The sequence below is a fragment of the Enhydra lutris genome, unplaced genomic scaffold (assembly GCF_002288905.1).
Source record: "Enhydra lutris kenyoni isolate GAN:26980312 unplaced genomic scaffold, ASM228890v2 scaffoldscaffold74, whole genome shotgun sequence".
Lineage (NCBI taxonomy): Eukaryota > Metazoa > Chordata > Mammalia > Carnivora > Mustelidae > Enhydra > Enhydra lutris.
Genome location: NW_019154158.1, coordinates 5,341,967 through 5,362,864, shown reverse-complemented (window position 1 = coordinate 5,362,864; position 20,898 = coordinate 5,341,967). Strand labels below are relative to the sequence as shown.

At 42.4% G+C, this 20,898-nt stretch overlaps 1 protein-coding gene across 2 annotated transcripts in view; it reads right to left on the bottom strand.

The window, feature by feature from the left end:
• The window catches only part of LOC111160172 (nuclear envelope integral membrane protein 1), a 26,244-nt gene extending 7,077 nt beyond the window's left edge, over positions 1–19,167 (bottom strand). The window contains exons 1-6 of one of the 2 annotated variants that reach the window (XM_022523062.1): positions 19,041–19,167; positions 6,083–6,207; positions 4,695–4,914; positions 2,659–2,731; positions 1,038–1,131; positions 455–569 (exon numbers count right to left, since the gene is read on the bottom strand). In XM_022523062.1, the coding sequence (XP_022378770.1) occupies positions 455–569; positions 1,038–1,131; positions 2,659–2,731; positions 4,695–4,914; positions 6,083–6,207; positions 19,041–19,164 (751 nt within the window). In that variant the 5' untranslated portion in view covers positions 19,165–19,167. Of the gene's footprint in view, positions 1–454; positions 570–1,037; positions 1,132–2,658; positions 2,732–4,694; positions 4,915–6,082; positions 6,290–6,496; positions 6,532–19,040 lie in introns of those variants that run through there. The other variant, XM_022523061.1, reaches the window with a different exon arrangement.
• Positions 19,168–20,898: the final 1,731 nt, after the last annotated feature.

Here is a 20,898-nt window from a genome sequence, read left to right as displayed (position 1 = left end):
CTTTGGCTCGGGTCATGATCCCAGGGTCCTGGGATCGAGCCCCACATCAGGCTCTCTGCTCAGCAGGGAGCCTGCTTCTCCCTCTCTCTCTCTGCCTGCCTCTCTGCCCACTTGTGATATCTCTCTCTCTGTCAAATAAATACATAAAATCTTTAAAAAAAATAAAATAAAATATGATACTATTAATAAAGTCAATTTATAACTTTTCAGAAAGATGCCTATTGTGTAAAGAGAGGTATACTTATACACACCAACCAATTAAAGTCTTTTCCCTGGCAGCACCATTTTCATTTAATGTGACGACTACACAGGGTTAGAAATAAAGCGAAGAACTATGATTCTTAAAGATTAATAAAAGGACATGGACTGTAAGCAGGCAACATCTTTTCAGGATCAAATGAACTAAAACAACCTATAAACATATAAAAAGGAAAGCAAAACCGACAACACTTACTTAAAAGATACTGCCAGTAACACCTCCAGATCTCTTGTAAATTTTTTAAAACTAGCTGAATGAGGTACAGAGAAAAGGACCAGCCTCCCACCAGGATGACGTAAATGGGACTTTTCTAAGACAGAGTAGAAGTGAAAACAAAAAGTTACAACAGGCTTTCCATACATAAAAGCAGCAAAATGGAACTACGATTTTTAAAAAATTCAACCTACTGAAAATGCACAAAAACCACATCCCTTAAGAAGACATCCTTTATATTTAAAATGGTACAGTGTGCAAAGACCACTGGGAAAACGAGGTGCTAAATAACTTAAAAGCCTGGCTATGTAATCAGCAAACAGGAAGGAGACTTTAATTCCCCACTGTGCACAGGATTTTAAATAAGAAAGGGGAGTTTGTACGCAATCAGACTCCAAGTTTCATCATGGAAAGTACCTTTCTGAATCAAGGAAAAGATCAGTGAAAAAGGACATTAACTTATCAGCCACAAATGCAAATTTTCAGTGCTGTAAGATTATCCAAGAAAATAGTCCCTCAACTTTCCAAGTTCCTCCTGACTGCAGATGAGGATTCTGCTACTTACCTTGGGCATGAACTTGGACAGTACGAAAATGACGATTAGTAGAGAGGCCGCAATTCCCACACTCATCCCAGTGGAATAGTAGAAAATCTGGCTTCTGCAGAGAGAAACATTACTTCGTGACTATGTGCGCAGTCTTCACACACGGCATTGTTCGAACAAGAACAAGTAACCCAGGGGCGCCTGGGTGGCTCAGTGGGTTGGGCCTCTGCCCTTGGCTCAGGTCATGATCTCAGGGTTCTGGGATCGAGCCCCGCTTCGGGCTTTCTGCTCAGCGGAGAGCCTGCCTCCCCCTCTCTCTCTGCCTGCCTCTCTGCCTACTTGTGATCTCTCTCTCTGTCAAATAAATAAATAAAATATTTTTAAAAAAAGAACAAGTAACCCAGCCGAAAGACAGAAAAAAGCTATCAGATGAGAGCAGGTGTATGTCTAAATCTTGAGGTCTGAACACTGACGGGACTGGTACAATGCGGTTGCTGCCGGCTCAGGAGGATGGGGATCAGTAAGACCCCTCAAACATATGCCGACAATAAGCCTCTGCCTAGTTGCGCAATCCCATCGCAGCATCTCTCCCAACCCGGTTTTAAGGAGAATCTTTCTTCTAAGGAACTGCCCGCTTCACTGGGGAAAAAGAAGGTACAAGGACACTGCCTGAGTGGACACTGGAAACTGGAACTGGACTGACTGCCCAGAAAGATAAACTCTAGACCAGACTCAGGGCCTAGAATAGAGAGCTCCGGCTCCTCCGCCGGGCTCTTCCTGCCAGGCATTCCTCCCTCTCTCTGAGTTTCTCTCAGGATCCCCAAAATAAGGAACCGCTTCTACCTATCTCACTCCAGCCCAACTTCAAACTCCGATGGGTAGCTTTCAGTCATTATTCCACAAATATTCTTTTTACTTTTGTATAAAGTTAATGTCGATTCTACATTTGTTCAATGTTAAGTTACCTGTGTTTTCTTCTTATTTGTACATGTCAGTTTTACCTAGCTTAGCTGGGAGGTTCCTAAAAACAGGAAATGCGTAAGTGGTTGGTGTTTGTTCCTCTACCTCTGAATGGCATGAAACTCACCAACACATGGCCCTGGAAAAAGGAGGACTTAACATGTTATCCCAAATGGTGGAAAGGGTGGTGATGTATTGGCTAAATCCCATCACATGATGGCTCAACCTAAAAGGAGACTTTCAGGGGCGCCTGGGTGGCTCAGTGGGTTAAGCCTCTGCCTTCGGCTCAGGTCATGATCTCAGGGTCATGGGATCGAGCCCTGCATCGGGCTCTCTGCTCAGCAGTGAGCCTGCTTCCTCCTCTCTCTGCCTGCCTCTCTGCCTACTTGTGATCTCTCTCTCTCTGTCAAATAAATAAATAAAATCTTAAAAATAATAATAATAAAAAATAAAAATAAATAAAAAATAAGAGGAGACTTTCATTCTTGCCAATCTTGTTCAATATAAGAAAAAAGCAAAAATTGTAACATGTATTAAAGTATTTAAAGATTTTTTTTCCCAAGCAGGGAATGGCCTAGCCATAAAGCTCATGGAAAAGGGAAGGGCAGCTCTTTCCCCATGATAAAAGTGAAGCAGGGTGGGTCTAAGCCTCGTCATTCTGCACTCCAACCTTGGAACCTACCTGCTCAGCAAATCTCCACAAAAAAATAGCATAAGTCCAAGGAGGAAAATGAAGAAGAGTTTGGGGTCAAATCCTGAAACAAATAAAGATTTCTGTTTGATCAGGAAAACAAACAGTATAAAGGATTATAGAATGAAAGACAATGTTGGCATTATAGGTCAGCTAATAAAGTACAATTGACCCTTGAACAACATGGGTTTGAATTGCACGGGTCCACTTACATACAGACTTTTTCTGAAAAATACATCACAGTACTGTAAATGCATTTTCTCTTCCTGCGGCTTCTTAGTAACATTTTCTTTTCTCTAGCTTACTTCATAGTAAGAATACAGCACATAATATGTATAACATATAAAATATGAATTAATTGACTGTTTATGTTATCAGTGAGTCTTCCTGTCAACGGTAGGCTATTAATAATGACGTTTTGGGGGGTCAAAAGTTATATGCAGATCTTTGACTGATGGGGTGGAGTAAATCAGCCAGCATCTCAACCCCGTACTGTTCAGGGGTTAACTATAAACACAAACAACCTACCTAAACAGCATTGTAAATGCCACACAAAGCCTGGGAACCCTTCCAAACAGGAAATATAAGTAGGTCTCTGTATAACCTCTGCTTTTTTGGAGATCTTATATTTTTTTTGGTTACCTATGCTAAGGCTAAAAGAAACCAGGCTTTGGGGGCGCCTGGGTGGCTCAGTGGGTTGAGCCACTGCCTTCGGCTCAGGTCATGATCTCAGGGTCCTGGGATCGAGTCCCGCATCGGGCTCTCTGCTCAGCAGGGAGCCTGCTTCTTCCTCTCTCTCTGCCTGCCTCTCTGCCTACTTGTGATCTCTGTCTGTCAAATAAATAAATAAAATCTTTAAAAAAAAAAAAAAAAAAGAAACTAGGCTTTCCTTCAGATAGAGCTAGGCCTAATGCTCTCAGCACTTCATGCAATCGCCCACAAGGGGTCTCTACCACTCCGGCTTTCACTCAAAAGTCTCTCGCGGGTTCCGATTCAGCAGATTTGCCTAGAACTTTGGGTCTGGGCCCTCTGTTGTTCTCTAACTGGCTGCTTTTCTTGCCCCACACCACCACCTACTTCCTTCTGCTACACAAGCACTGTGTTGGAAAAGCCTACACTAAAACACATCTCACCCAGGACCAGAGGGCGCCCCCGAGCAGAGGCCTCTCGGTGGCATACCAGACACTCCCACAGCATTCACATTCAAGAGCTCTGAGTCTCAGGGAGGCCCTCAAACAGAGCAGGAGCAAGAAGAATCAGTACATGTGAAAGGGGCACAAAAACAAACAAAAAAAACCCCAAAAGGCAAATTCTATACAAGCAAAAAAGCCTGGGAACCATAGGGCAGTTAGAAGAGCACAACCTATTTTGTAGCAAAACCCAGGGATGTTTCTGCTATTCACAACATCCCAGGACCCTCGGTAGTAACCAAGGAGAGACCAAAAGTCAGAAAGTTCAACAGGATACTTATTCTAGTCCTCTGTGAAACCTTCTCATACATATTCAGAAAAGGGAAAACTTCTCCCGGTTCCACTGAATAAGGCTTCAACTGCAGTGATTTTCATAGTTTCCTATGGTTCCACAAATCCTTTTTACTTGTGAAATATTCATATTCAGTTCTGCTTGCCTTCAGTTTTTATTTTTTAACGACTCAGGTCTTCAAATACGGGTCTTTATATCCAGGACATCTAACTTTGTCTAGGAGTGCCCAGAGAGCAGGAATAAATGTGTCTTACCCTGAAGAACACAAGCATATCAGCTCAGGGCCACTAGAAGTATTAGGACACAAGTCTTCACAAACCTAGGTAAGGAGGTACTCCGAACCACCTAAGTGAGGTCTTTATTCTAAGCCTAAAGTGTTGTATGTAGGAGAGAGACTCTCTTAACCGTTTGGAACAGTGGTATACTCAGGTTATGATCAGAATCAAAAGGGAGTTGTCTTGAGCTAACTTCTCTGTCTCGCTAATTACACTCTCCAAAGCCCTTTTCACGATAGAATCCACCAGAAAAACAGAGGAAAGACTTACTCCGGGTCACAGTGACATTGTACTGGGTGTCTTCCTCTATAATCTCAACTTTGAGGCAGGTTTTTGGGCTGTATAGACCCACGTTTACATAGGTGTCATTCAATTTCTCTTTTAAAAAGGAGGAAAAAAAGTTCCAGATACTAAACTGCTCTAACTCCTTCAGTTTCTCTTCATTCTCCACCTGGGTGACTCGTACCAGTTTGGAACTGTTTACCCGGATCTGTAACACAAGTAAAACCAGCATGAGAAAGAAGTAGGAACTTTAAATTTTCATAAATACAGATTTTAAAAAACCTTTAGAGTAAATAGCTAAATCAGTAATAGTGCCAGTTTTCCACAAGGCTTATAAGAAATATAGAGATGCAACGGCTCAAATATAATTGGGCAAATAACACTGCACATAGCACACAGAGGCAGCTGTTAGAATGTCTTGTTGTTAACATGATCTGAATCTACTATTAAGCAGAACACCACAGGAGGAAAAAAGACTTCCGAGCTGAGTTAGCCCTATAGCTATTTATGAGAGATCATACAAAACAAGGCTCTAGAATATTAAGAAAATTGCCAGGCAGAAACAGCCCCAGAACACTGAAAATGTTTCTGTAATGACAGACTAAGAAGTTCAACCCTTTGTCACAAATCACTGATTATGGGTAAATGTTGGTTATAATGTGTCTCAGATGGAATATGATCTTTATATCAGACAATAAAATAAAGAAAATTCAAAAAACCCACAAGCCCACCCTTAGGTTTCTGATGTGAACAACAAACGCTCTTATCAGTAACTATGCTTACAGCAGCAGCGGCGTTTCCAAAAGGACTCATTTTGTTCAATTATTATTACAGCCAGATGTTCTCGCTTGCCAGGTGGCTTAATAGTGTTATGAAATAAATGAAACCAAAGCCATTCTATCAAGGGAAAACTTCAGGCATGGGGTTTACGAAACATTTCGTGTGGAATCAAAATAGAATAAGAACAGCAAGGCAAGAGTTTACATCCTGACAGGCATGCAACAGTTTCCAGGCCAAAGAGGGCATAAGGCCTGGCGGGGGGTGGGGCGTGCGTGTGTTCATGTACGCATGTATATGTACGTGTGTGTGCGCGCGCGGGTGCGCACACGCACGCAAGGAGAGAGAGGACAAGAAGGAAGTTTCTTTGGGAAAAAGAGGAAGGAAGGTTACCTCAGGGTCAAGTGTTATAAGCTACTTAAAGGAACAGACACAGAGAGGGGAAAAAAGTATAAATGATTACTGATGAAAACCCAATTCAGAATAATCTGAACCCTACACCAAGGTTGCTGATAGGGGACAATGTATCAAAGTACTCACTAATCACATACAGACAAGATACTCACAGAAGCTGCCCCAGTCAGGGGCCTCCAAATTACCTGTATCCGTGTCCATACATCATGCCACTTTGGGATAAGCACATTTTTATAACAGAATTGTTGCCTATGATTCAAATTATGAACTTCAGATTCCTGAAGCATGACCACACTTGCATTGATTCCGGCTTTATGCAAAGAAAGGAAACAAGAACTGAGTATAACAGAACAAGTTAATAGCTACAATTCATTCCATAAAAAAGAATTAACCTGGGGCACCTGGGTGGCTCAGTGGGTTAAGCCTCTGCCTTCGGCTCAGGTAATGGTCTCAGGGTCCTGGGATCAAGCCCCACATCGGGCTCTCTGCTCAGCAGGGTGCCTGCTTCCCTTCCTCTCTCTCTCTGCCTGCCTCTCTGCCTACTTGTGATCTCTGTCTGTCAAATAACTAAAAAAAATTTAAAAAAAAAAAGAATTAACCTGACCACTGTTTTTGTTTTCTTTTTTTTTAAGATTTTTTTTTTTTTTTTTTTTTTTTTGAGAGAGAGAGAGAGATCACAAGTAGGCAGAGAGGCAGGCGGTGGGGGGGTGGGGGGAAGCAGGCTCCCTGCCAAGCAGGGAGCCCAATGTGGGGCTCAATCCCAGGACCTTGGGATCATAACCTGAGCCGAAGGCAGAAGGCCACCCAGGCACCCCAATGTTTTCTTTTTTTAATTCAAGTAGAGTAGACACACAATGTTACATTAGTATCAGGTGCACAATACAGTGAATTCTTTAAGTCTATCCCTTATGTTGTGCTCACAAGTGTAGCTACCACCTGTTACCAGGCAATGCTGTTACAATACTGACCCCTGACCACTTTCTCAAAATTGGGGTTAAAATGTGAGGGACTAAGAAACAAGAAAACTGAAATGAGAGAAGAAATTAGATATTATAGGCACTAACCCTGAATAAGCAATAATAAAAGCTACTAGTAAGTGCTTATTTTTTTTAATTTTATTTATTTATTTGACAGAGAGAGAGAGATCACAAGTAGGCAGAGAGGCAGGCAGAGAAAGAGGAGGAAGCAGGCTCTCCACTGAGCAGAAAGCCCAATGTGGGCCTTGATCCCAGGACCTAAGACCACAAACTGAGCTGAAGGCAGAGGCTTAACCCACTGAGCCACCCAGGTGCCCTAGTAAGTGCTTACTAAGACAGTATGCTGTCTTTCATTTCACTCTCCAACAGTGCTATGAGGCAGGGACTCTCATAATCCCTGTTTCACAAATTTAAAAAAAATGATGCTTAAGGGGCGCCTGGGTGGGTCAGTGGTTAAGCATCTGCCTTAGGCTCAGGGTCCTGGGGATCGAGCCCCACATCAGGCTCCCTGCTCAGCGGGAAGCCTGCTTCTCCCTCTCCCACACCCCCTGCTTGTGTTCCTGTTCTCGCTGTCTCTCTCTGTCAAATAAATAAATAAAATCTAAAAAATAATAATAATAATAACAAAAATTAATGCTTAAGAAGGATTAAGCAACTTGCCCAAAGTCACACAGCTAGTGAACAACTTAACTGAGATTTATATCCAGGTCCTGCTTCCCTTATAACGGCACAGCCAAAGTAACGCCATCTACTTATTTCCTCTACCCTTTTTCTGGGTAGGATGAACAGACTTAGCAATGTTTTTGCATATACAGTACTTTAAGAAGATACTAAAATATCATAAAGTTCCTTTTTTCCAGCTGCTTTGTTTCAGGTTTTAAGAGCAGTCATTTAATACACGCACTCCTTTGATTTTTGCCAAGACAGACGAGCCTCCATTCAGAAGTCTGTATTCAATCCCAGCCAACACAAGGCTTAAAAGTGACCGTTCTCATACCTTCCCACCCAAGTTTGCACAAGCTACATTCTTTTTTTTTTTTTTTAAGATTTTATTTATTTATTTGACAGACAGCAGAGAGGCAGGCACAGAGAGACGGGGAGGCAGTCTCCCTGCCGAGCAGAGAGCCCGATGCGGGGCTCGATCCCAGGACCCTGGGATCATGACCTGAGCCGAAGGCAGAGGCTTTAACCCACTGAGCCACCCAGGTTCCCCCACAAGCTACATTCTTTACCAGAAAATAGTTTAATAACTTTTTCCTTGAGTTCTATGTTGTACTAACTTATTAAATGCTATTATAAGTGGAAATTAAGTTATCACTCTGGTCTAGGTACAAAGATAGGTAGATTTAAACTAAATAAACTAAATATACTAAATAATAAATAAATAAATAAACTGAATATAATAAATAAACAAAACACAAAACACAAAAAAAACCTCAACCAAACCTTAAAATACCGAAGTTACACACACAAAAAAGGCAAGGACACTTGTCAGTCCAAAATGGCTTTGGTGAAGCTATGACTAATTTAGAAGTTAATTTCTGCCTTAAACCTAACCATGAGAGCAAAAACTACAAAACTCTTAGAAGAAAACACAAGTTGAGTCTTCCTGACCATGGATTAGGCGATAGTGTCTTAGATATGACACAAAACCACAGGCAACCAAAGGGAAAAAACAGATTAATCAGAGTTCTTAAGTATTTAAAACTTTTGTGTTTCAAAGAACCTTATCGGGATACCTGGGTGGCTCAGTGGGTTAAAGCCTCTGCCTTCCGCTCGGGTCGGGTCGTGATCTCAGGGTCCTGAGACCGAGCCCTGAATCAGGCTCTCTGCTCAGCGGGAAGCCTCTGCCTTCACTGAGCAGAGAGACTGCTTCCTCCTCTCTCTCTCTCTCTCTCTCCCCGCCTACCTCTCCGCCTACTTGTGATCTCTGTCAAATAAATAAATAAAATCTTTAAAAAAAAAAAGGACCTTATCAAGAAAGTAAACAGAAATTAAAATGCACAAAATGGGAAACAGCAAAATGCACAGAATGGGAAAAAATATTTGCAAATCATGTATCTGAGAAGGGTCTACTAGCCAGAATATATAAAGAACTACAACTCAATGATAAGAGGAGAAATAACCCAACTGTAAAAATAGGCAAAGGATCTGAATAGGTATTTCTCCAAAGAAGATACACAATGGCCGAGAGACATGAAAAGATGTTCAACATCTTTAGTCCTCAGGGAAATACAAATCAAAACCACCAGGAAATACCACCTTATATCCATTAGGAAGGCTAAAATCAAAAAGAGGACAGTAACAGGAGCTGGCCAGGATGTGAGAAACTGGAACCCTCATAAAGGGCTGCTGGGGATGTAAGATGGTGCAGCCTCTTTGGAAAACAGTTTGTCAATTTCTCAAAAAGTTAAACATAGAGTTATCATATGACCCAGCAATTCCACTTTATGTATATACCCAAGAAAACAAAACACAAGCTCACCCAAAAACTTGTACATGAATGTTCATAACAGCAACATCCACAATAACTAGAAAGTAGAAACCCAAACATCCACCAACTGATGAACTCATGGATAAAACAAAATGTGATATACCCATCTATACAGTGGAATATTGTTCAACCATAAAAAGAAGTACTTGTTTCATTTTTCCTAACCCCCAAGCCTCCCACCCTGCCTCTCAAATTCCTCATATCAGAGAGATCATATGATAATTGTCTTTCTCTGATGGACTTATTTCACTCAGCATAATACCCTCTAGTTCCAACCACGTAGTCGCAAATGGCAAGATTTCATTTCTTTTGATGGCTATATAGTATTCCAGTGCACACACACACACACACACACACACACACACACACACACATATATATATATATATATATCACATCTTCTTTTATATATACCACATCTTCTTTATCCATTCATCTGTTGATGGACATCTAGGTTCTTTCCATAGTTTGGCTATTGTGGACACTGCTGCTATAAACATTCAGTGCACATGCCCCTTTGGATCACTACATTTGTATCTTTAGGGTAAATACCCAGTAGAGTGATTGCTGGGTTGTAGGGTGGGATCGGGAGGGAGACAAACCATAAGAGACTCTTTTTTTTTTTTTTTTAAGATTTTATTTATTTATTTATTTGACAGACAGAGGCAGAGAGGCAGGCAGAGAGAGAGAGGGAGAAGTAGGCTCCCTGTAGAGCAGAGAAGCCTGATGTGGGGCTCAATCCCAGGACCCTGGGATCATGACCTGAGCCGAAGGCAGAGGCTTTAACCCACTGAGACACCCAGGCGCCCCCATAAGAGACTTTTTTTTTTTTTTAAAGATTTTTATTTATTTATTTGACAGAGAGAGATCACAAGTAGACGGAGAGGCAGGCAGAGAGAGAGAGAGGGAAGCAGGCTCCCCGCTGAGCAGAGAGCCCGATGCGGGACTCGATCCCAGGACCCTGAGATCATGACCTGAGCCGAAGGCAGCGGCTTAACCCACTGAGCCACCCAGGCGCCCCCCCCCCCATAAGAGACTCTTAATCTCACAAAACAAACTGGGGGTAGCTGGGGGGAGGTGGGATAGGGAGAGGGTGGTTGGGTTATGGACATTGGGGAGGGTATGTGATATGGTGAGTGCTGTGAAATGTGTAAACCTGATGATTCAAGACTAGTACCCCTGAGGCAAATAATACATTATATGTTAATAAAAATAATTAATTTTAAAAAAGTAATAAAAAAGTAAATAAAACTTTAAAAATCCTTAAAAAAAAAGGAAGTACTAACACATACTCCAATGGGATGAACCTTTAAAACATTCTCAATGAAAGAAGCCAGACCGGGGCGCCTGGGTGGCTCAGTGGGTTAAAGCCTCTGCCTTCAGCTCAGGTCATGATCCCAGGGTCCTGGGATGGAGCCCGAATCGGGCTCCCTGCTGGGCGGGGAGCCTGCTTCCTCCTCTCTCTCTGCCTGCCTCTCTGCCTACTTGTGATCTCTGTCTGTCAAATAAATAAATAAAATCTTAAAAAAAAAAAAGAAAGAAAGAAAAAGAAAGAAGCCAGACCAAAAGACCACATATCGAGTGATTCCATTTATATGAAATGTCCTGAATACACAAATCCAGAGAGACAGAAAGATTTCTCCTCACTGGGAGGAGAAGTGAATGGTGAGTGACTGCTAAAACACATGGGGTTTCATTTTGGAGTGATAAAAATACTCTGAAATTAGTCAGTGGTGATGGATATACAACCTTGTGAACAGACTAAAAACCACTGAAAGGGTGAATTTTATTATACATGAATTATATTTTAATTTTTTAAAAAATTCAGTCTTAGGGAACCTGGGTGGTTCAGTTGGTTAAGCATCTGCCTTCAGGGACGCCTGGGTGGCTTAGTTGTTGAGCATCTGCCTTCATTCGGCTCAGGTCATGATCTTGGGCTCCTGGGATCGAGTCCCGCAGAGCCCTGCATCAGGCTCCCTGTTCAGGCTCCTTCCTTGATGGAGAGCCTGCTTCTCCCTCTCCCTCTGCTCCCCCTGCTTGTGTTCTCTCACTCTCTCTGTCAAATAAATAAATAAAATCTTAAAAAAAAAAAAAATCTGTTCAGCTCAGGTCATGATCCCAGGGTCCTGGGCTGGAGCCCTATGGGCTCTCTGCTCAGCAGGGAGTCTGCTTGTCCCTCTCCCTCTGCCCCTCCCCCCACTCATGTTCGCTCTGGCACTCTCTCTCCAAGAAATAAATAAAATCTTTAAAAAAGAGAGAAAAGAAAAGGGAAAGGGAAAGGAAGAGGGAAAAAGAAAGGTTAAGGGAAGGAAATTCAGCCTTCATATTGTAGGGGAAGAAAAAGTTTTCCTCTATCCTCTCAGGATCCCTGGCTGGGTCTGAAAATTTAAACTGACAAAGATTAACAACAGAAAACCATACACATTTAATAAAAGTTTTACATGACACAAAAGCCTTCATAAGGAAATGCAGACCCAAAGAAACAGTTTGCTTCATTTCATGAAGAGTACACACTTGGGAAAGAGTGTGATGGGGTAAAGAAAATCGTGGTAATGGTAGTAAGCTGGGGGAAACTGAGTGAGGCTTGTTTGCTTGGATTCCTCTTGCCATCCCCTTATCTGCATTTCCTCAGGTAGAAGGAGGGAGGGCACCTCTCACAGGGTTTTATGGTCTGTTTCACAGAAGGGTGAGGTGGGGAGGTCAGAGAGACCTTCCTGTTTCTACTGTTTTCTTAAACTCCCTCAGCTTAAAACATTCAATATGCCAAGACGCTGTATTTTGAGGTAGCATGCCCTGATTCCCACCCCCCCACCCCATCTATCAGCTTCTCACTAGGGTTTAGTCCAGTAGTAATTAGGATTTCCTCCTAGACTATCTTTTATAAAATGAAAAATTTTTTAATTTATTTATTTGGCAGACAGAGATCACAAGTAGGCAGAGAGGCAGGCAGAGAGAGAGAGAGAGAGGAAGAAGCAGGCTCCCTCCTAAGCAGAGAGCCCGATCAGGGGCTCGATCCCAGAACGCTGGGATCTTGACCTGAACCAAAGGCAGAGGCTTTAGCCCACTGAGCCACCCAGGTGCCCCAAAATGAAACTTTTTAAAGAGGTCTCACTAGCAAGCCCACAAATGTACTGATAAAATACCCACTCGTAAATATGGTTCAAGAGTTTGTTTTTCTTGGAGCACCTGGCTGACTCAGTGGGAAGAGCATGCAAATCCTGATCTCGGGGTTGTGAGTTCAAGCCCCATGTTGGGTATAGAGATTACTTAAATAAATAGAACTTTTTAAGAAAAGGCTTATTGGGATGCCTGGGTGGCTCAGTCGGTTAAGCCACTGCCTTCAGCTCGAGCCATGATCCGAGGGTCCTGGGATTGAGCTTGATGGGCTCTGTGCTTGGCAGGGAGCCTGCTTCCCCCCCACCCCACCCTTCTCTGCTTGCCTCTCTGCCTACTGGTGATCTCTCTCTCTCTCTGTATCAAATGAACAAAATCTTTAAAAAAAAAAAAAGAGAGAGAGAGTAAGGTTATGTGAATGCGAAAACTACTATACTGACACATTCATTGAGGATGAATTCACTGGATGTATTAAAAAAAAGATGTTGTACAGAATCTATTACTTCCTTAAAAGAACATCCAATCTGTGTACAAAGCCCTAAGTAGGGGCACCTGGGTAGCTCAGTCGTTAAGTGTCTGCCTTCCGCTCAGGTCATGATTCCTGGGGCCTGGAACTGACACCTCTACCCAGCTCCCTGCTTGACAGCAGCCTGGCTCTCCCTCTCCCACTCCCCCTATTTGTGTTCCCGCTCTTGCCATCTCTCACTCTCTGGCAATTAAATAAATAAATAAAATCTTAAACAAACAAACAAACAAACAAACAACAAAGCCCAAAGTAAAAACATACACTTGTTCAATAAAAAAAACAAAAACAAGAGTCACACTTGGTAACCCCTTCTCTCCCACAGCACCAAGTAATAGAAAACTACACATTTTTAAGCCCACTGTTATTTTCAAGAAGATAGAAAAATACAAATAATGTCAATAGTACAGGGCATTTGAAAAACTTAATGCCAAGAAAAGGCATCAGTGTTTCGAAACTAATTTTAAAATTCTCTGATACCATTTTCTTAAAGAAATAAAATGGCTCTGTAATAAGCAACATCTTTTAAAATCTAGTTTGTCAGGGCCCCTGAGTGGCTCCGTGGGTTAAAGCCTCTGCCTTCAGCTCATGTCATGATCCCAGGGTCCTGGGATCCAGCCTTGCATCAGGCTCTCTGCTCAGCAGGGAGCCTGCTTCCCTTCCTCTCTCTCTGCCTGCCTCTCTGCCTACTTGTGATCTCTGTCTGTCAAATAAATAAATAAAATAAATAAATAAATGAAATCTAGTTCGTCATTTTCCCAAGTTACAGAACATTCTAGGGAAACAATTTCAAGTAAGTAAGTAAGTAAGTAAGTAAATAAGTAAATAAATAAATAAATAAATAAACTAATGTCCTTAGTAGCAACCCCCTATGGAAATCAGCACCTTGGCCAGCCACATCTTTGGGAAAGTTACTGAGCTGTGAAATACACCAATTCAGCCAAAAGGGATACTCTGTGAAACAATCACCACTCCAGCTCTAGGTTAAATTGTTAACAACACAGAACTAAACCAAGTGACCTTAAACATACACAAGTTGTCAAAATGCTCACTTAAAATTTTGTGCTTCCTGTAGCAAAAGGATATACACCACCTTTCTTCCTCTCCCCTCAAAAGCCAGCATGTTAAAAAGCAGAACAGATTAAACATTCGAGAAAATGCCTTCTGAGCCCAAAGATTTTAGAAAATGCCTTCAAAGAATGTAGTGAATCATAACTTGCTTATCACATTTACCCATAAAGCAGTTATTTAAAGGTTAATAACTTCATACTTGCTTACAGTCATTATAAACTAATCAATAGCACTAATCACTTAATGTCTACAGGTAGAATCAATAAAAATGATTCAAACTATGTGAGGACAGGAAGAAACCCTAAAAATTCATGAAAAACAACCTCTTAAATAGCCTCTGTTCATTTCTTTCAAGAGGTAATTCAGCTCATACTTAAAAGCCTTCTTAAAAAATAACATCTTAAACAGTGCACTTAGCAAAGCATCATTCAATGGGATGCTGGGACAACTGACTGGTTATTTGGAAAATAAGACCTATCTAGATCCTCACCTTACACCAAATACTAACATTAATTATAGATTAAAAAGTAAAATAAAAAAATTAAAGAGTAGCATAAAAATGATAGAAATTTAATTTTTGAGGGCTCTCTAAGCATAAAGTAATGGAAATAACTAGAGAATAAAATTAAGTGACTACATAAAAATATAAATCTATTTAAAAAATCAAAAAGGGGCACCTGGGTGGCTCAGTCAGTTAAGTGTCTGCCTTCAGCTCAGATCACAATCCCAGGGTCCTGGGATCAAGCCCCACATCGGTCTCCCTGCTCAGCAGTAAGTCTGCTTCTCCCTCTCCCATTCCCTGTGCTTGTATTCCCTCTCTCTCTGTATCAAATAAATAAATAAAATCTTCTTTAAATAAATAAATAAAATAAAATAAATTTAAAAATAAAAAGGAGGGTGCCTGGGTGGCTCAGCCGGTTGACGACTGACTCTTGGTTTTGGCTCAGGTCACGATCGTGATCTCGTGGTGGTGGGATCAAGCCCCACTTGGGGCTCACACTCAGTGTGGAGTCTGCTTTGGATTCATTCTCCCTCCTCCTCTGCCCCTCCCCCCTCATACTCTCTCTCTACCCTAAATAAATAAAATCTTTTAAAAATAATAATAAATAGGGGTGCCTGGGTGGCCCAGTGGGTTAAGCCTCTGCCTTCGGCTCAGGTCATGATCTCTGGGTCCTGGGATCGAGCCCCGAATCAGGCTCTGTGCTCACCAGGGAGCCTGCTTCCTCCTCTCTTACTGCCTACCTCTCTGCCTACTTATGATCTCTGTCTGTTAAATGAATTAAGTAAAAAAAAATTTTAAATAATAATAAATAAAAATAAAAATAAATAAAAAGGTAAAACAGGACTACACCTATTGTGGTGAGTGAGCATGCTGTAATGCATAGGTTAGCCAAATTACTATGCTGTATTCCTTAAAATAATAACATTGTATGTCAACTATACTTCAATTCAAGAAAATAGGGTAAGGATGCCTGGGTGGCTCAGTAGGTTAAGCATCTGCCTTCAAGAGAGGGAAAAAAAAAAGAGCCTCTGCCCTGGCTTCAGGTCATGATCCCAGGGTCCTGGATTGAGCCCCAAGTCAGCTCAGCAGTGCCAAGCCAGCTTGGTCATATCACTGTCCTTGGGGATCCCTGCTCCCTCTACCCCTCCCCCAATGTGTGCTCTCTCTGCCTCACTCTCTCCCTCTCAAATAAATAAAATCTTTTTTTAAAAAAGGTAAAAGAAGGGTGCCTGGGTGGCTCAGTATGTTAAGCCTCTGCCTTTGGCTTGGGTCATGATCTCAGGGTCCTGGGATCAATCCCTGCATCAGACTCTCTGCTTAGCGGGGAGCCTGCTTCCCCCCTCTCTGCCTGCCTATGCCTGCTTGTGATCTCTCTCTCTGTGTCAAATAAATAAATAAAATCTTAAAAAAAAAAAAAGTAAAAGAGGGTAAACAAATTAAAGAAAATTTTTCAATAAATAAATAGATTATAAAATATATATACCCTTAATATATTAGAAAGTTCATACAAATTGATTTTTAAAGTACATAAAAACTCCAGGGCCATCTGGGTGGCTCAGTCGGTTAAGCATCTGCCTTGGGCTCAGGTCATGATCCTGGAGTCCTGGGATCCAGCCCCATGAGGCTGCCTGCTAGCGGGAGCCTGCTTCTCCCTCTGTCTGCCCCTCCCCCTGCTTCCCATGCTCTCCTTCTCTCTCTGTCAAATAAATAAAATCTTAAAAGAAAAACTCCAATAAAGAGTAATTACAAGTACACCAAGAACAAAGGACACACACATTCCAAAAAATCTTAGTCTAAAGAAAAATTAAATAGTTACTAAAGGAGATGCTCCCTCAAAATAATGCAAATGTAAAGAAACGCCATGTTAAAACACTACTTTTGGTCTATCAAATTAACAAAGGTGTATATCTCCAATGCTAAAATACCAATACTGGCAAGCATATGGGTCACAAGCAATTAGTGCTGTTAGTGGTGTAAACAAGCACACCTTTTCAGGAAATATTTCAGCAAGGTGTTTCAAGGGTCTTAAATATGTTTTGGTTTTTGATCTAATAAATCTATTTCTGAGAATCTATTCTAAAAATATAATCTAAATGCAGTAAAAAATTATATACAAAAAGTTCACAAAGTCTTATCTACAATGAAAAACTAGAAACACAACAAATGTCCAAACAACAATAGAAACACCACACATTTACTTCAGAAACATTAAATGGTCTGTCCAAAAAATAGAATACAAATAAAAATAACATTTAAGAAGAATTTTAAATGATATAAGAAAATGCTTATGGGGGCGCCTGGGTGGCTCAGTGGGTTAAAGCCTCTGCCTTCGGCTCAGGTCATGATCCCAGGGTCCTAGGATCGAGCCCCGCATCAGGCTCTCTGCTCAGTGGGGAGCCTGCTTCCTCCTCTCTCACTGTCTGCCTCTCTGCCTACTTGCTATCTCTGTCTGTCAGATAAATAAATGAAAAAAAAAAAAAAAGAAAATGCTTATGTTACAAAATCAAATGAGAAATAACGGGTGGCCTACAAGAAGAACTGGCTTGCCGACAGGTCTATGAATGTATTATCAATTAAAAAAAATTTTTTTTAAGATTTTATTTTTAAGTAATCTCTACACCCTATGTGGGGCTTGAACTCACAACCATAAGATCAAGAGTCACACGCTGCACCAACTGAGCCCTTCAGGCACCCTCCAAAATTTTTTTTTTAAGATTTTATTTATTTATCTGACAGAGATCACAAGTAGGCAGAGAGGCAGGCAGAGAGAGAGGAGGAAGCAGGCTCCCTGCTGAGCAGAGAGCCCGATCCGATTTGGGATCCGATTTGGGGCTCGATCTCAGGATGCTGGGACCATGACCTGAGCCAAAGGCAGAGGCCTTAACTCACTGAGCCATTCAGGCGCCCCTTCAAATTTTTTTATTAGAAACACATTAAAAAAAAAGACCAGGAGAAAGTGTGCTACAATGGATTGTCTCTGAAAGGAATAAACAGTGAGGGTTTTTTCTACTTCTTTTTACTTCATTGTGCTTCCCAAATAGTCTTAAATAAACTCACATCATTTTTATAATCAAAAACTTCCAATGAGAAAATACTACCTACCTTTTGAAGTACTGCATTTTTTTTAGGTACATCTGGCTTTTAAAAAGTTCTTCTGTACTACATGATCAGCTGTTTGTAGCTGCCACACACATGATCTACCTAGCCACGCAGAACATCAACCTGTCTACCCTCCTCCAAGCTAAGAAGCCCCTGTTCCTCTCATAAAAGTGTCTCATTAAAGTGTCTGCTGATTGAGCACTGACTAGATAGAGACATTTTTGAATTTATTTTTCTCTTTCAACCCCACAATCCACTACCCCATTTTAGAGGTTAACCATCTGGCCCAAGTTCATTCGGACCATAAGTAGCCCTTCAATGTTACTCCGGCCCTCTCCTCTGGAAAAGTACCTTCCGGCAGACCTACTACCTTCTCTCCCTGCCCCACACCCCCACACCGGGGTGGGGGTGGGGGGACCCAAACCATTGCCGCAGGATGCAGGACGGAGGACGTTACACTTGGAACTAGATCTATGGATCCTGAGACAACCTTAAAGCTGCAGCTACGGATAATCTTACGTGACGGCATGAGATAGGCAGCAAAGGATGGGAGAGGTGAGAGCATACTGTGTTTCCAAGATACGATTATCCCGAACCCCACGTTTCAAACTCTCTCCAGCGGAACTTGGAACCCTCACTTATTTTTGTGTTGTGCATTTGATAAGAGGATAGGAGGTTTTTAGAAACATTCTAGGTTTTATGAGTTAGAGCGTTAAAGGGAAACAGTTTCATTTCAGTCCAAAGCCAATCATCCACCAATAGGTAGATAGCAGTAAATTTGCTTGAGAAATGATGTTTTTTTGTTGTTGGTGGTGGTTTTTTGTTTTGTTTTGTTTTGTTTGGAAACGCGAATTTAACAGCGCCAGGATCTTACAAGAACAGAAGACGTTAGATAGAACTCACTCCATTTCAGTGAATTAAAATGATCCGTTCAGCCACACCCATGCCCAGAGTCTGGACAGAAAAGACGCTCAGAAGGTGTTGCTAACTTGCTCAATGAATGGGATGCCCCCATTCCAGTGGCAACTCTGCCCGCTAGCAATGGAACTCGGGTCCCCTCACTTTTAACCAGGAAAACCAAGGAGGCCCAGGCAGCGCGACACGACCCCAGGACCGCATCTCACCCAGTCCAGGCCTCCCTTCCAGTCTCTGCCAAAAGGCTCCAAGCTCCTCCCCACTCTAGTAGCTCCCCCAGGCCATCCCATAGCCCTGATCCCTCAGTGACGACGACGAAGCTGCTTTTTCCGCACCACGTCCGCACCCCACTGCGGAAAAACGGTCCGCACCCTAGGGACACTCCCCACTTTTCTAAATATAACCCTCTCGGCACCCGCCCCCAAGGCGGCGGCTGCCCCGGCGGTACCTGAGCCGCAGGCCAAGCAGCCAAAGATGATCAGGAGCAGCCGCACTACCCCGCCGCCCTCACGGCCCCCAGCCCTCCAGCCCCAGGGCCCGGCACCAACTGCCGGGGAGACCGCCACTTTCATTCCTCCCGCCGTGGTCGTCTCACACCGCCTCCTCTTCACGTGCCTCTCCCCGGCAACTAACCGGAACAGGCAGGGCCAGCAGCCTATCCACTGCAAGACCTGCCCCCTACCCACCAATCGGATGGGTGGAGCTTCGAACCCTCAGTCCTTTACGAACTCTATAATCCCTCCTCTTAGCAACTGCTGCGAGAGGGCGGGAAAAGCAGCTTCCAGCCTATTAGAGAACGAACCCCCCACCTTAGCAATGGCGACAGGAAGGTCCCACCCCTTAACAACATGCTTCCGTATCCAGTTTATTTACAACCGGTGAGATTGATGGTAAGCTTAGCCAATAGAAAATGAAAACGGGCGAGGCCCCCTTGACCAAATTTGATATTTCCATCGAAACTGAAGTTTCTTCTGTTCTCTTTCCTTTTTAACCACGATCTGCTTGTTATGGGAGACTTACTCTTGAGACCTCTTTATAAGTAGGAGTCCCTGACGGGACAATATTTTAAAGACTACCTGTCCTCCAAAGTCCTATATGATTTAAAACAAGTCACACAGAAAAAATTGTGTCAATGTTTTATGGGAAAAAAATTTAGCATTTAAAAATGTAGGACTAGGGCGGTGCCTGGCTGATTCCGCCCCTCTTGATCTCGGGGTCGTGAGTTCGAGCCCCACACTGGGTGTAGTGATTACTAAAAAAACAATAATTTTTTAAAAATAAAATTAAAATGTAGGTATAGGGTTTTGGGGGTAATTTTTTTTTAAATCTCTACAGTCCACGTGGGGCTTGAACTCCACCCTGAGATCAAGAGTGGCATGCTCTTTAGACTGATTCAGCCTGGTACCCATAAGATGGGAGGATTGGAAGTGAAATGAATGTGAGAATTAGGAGAAAATTTTTTATTCCTTGCAGCAAGATGCGAAACAAATATCTCCATTTAAGAAGCCAAGGCTAGGACACAGAACCTGCCCAAGATTGCATAGTTAATTGGTCTGGGCTAAGGTTTGAACCCAAGTCTTACCCAAAAGCCCGAGTTCTTTCTATGCATCAGGCTGCTTCCCATTAAATGATTTAACACAATGAGGGCCTAGAAGAATGTCTAGCACATAAACAGATATTCAGTTAATGTTAGTAAAAATTGAAGCATCTTACTTTTTTTTTTTTTTTAAAGATTTTATTTATTTATTTGACAGAGAGAAATCACAAGTAGGCAGAGAGGCAGGCAGAGAGAGAGGAGGAAGCAGGCTCCCTGTTGAGCAGAAAGCCCGATGTGGGGCTTGAACCCAGGACCTGGGATCATGACCTGAGCCGAAGGCAGCGGCCCAACCCACTGAGCCACCCAGGCGCCCCAGCATCTTACTTTTTTAGAGGATCTGATAGTGGTGGGTGGGAGCACTAGAGATGGTGGAGCCCAGTGAGCTGAGAGGAAGTTCTGGGAAAGAGGTTACTGCTGGGGAAGTTTCAAGCTTTCAAAACAAAGTATTTTTAAAGAGTCAAAATGGGTCTGAGCTATGCGCAGGAGAAGAAATTTCATCCTCAAAAAGAAAAGTCTAGGTTAAAACCCTGCTGCAGTAGTCATCGTGTGTCTCTCACGCACATTCCCCCGGCTGACCTGGAGAGGTCAGTATCAACAGTACTAAATCACATTGATACTATGTACTCCTGATGTCATGCAATGAAAATGGCATTTAATGTCTGTGGTTTTCCTCCCTCAACCCCATAAAACTAACCTAATCCTGAGAAAA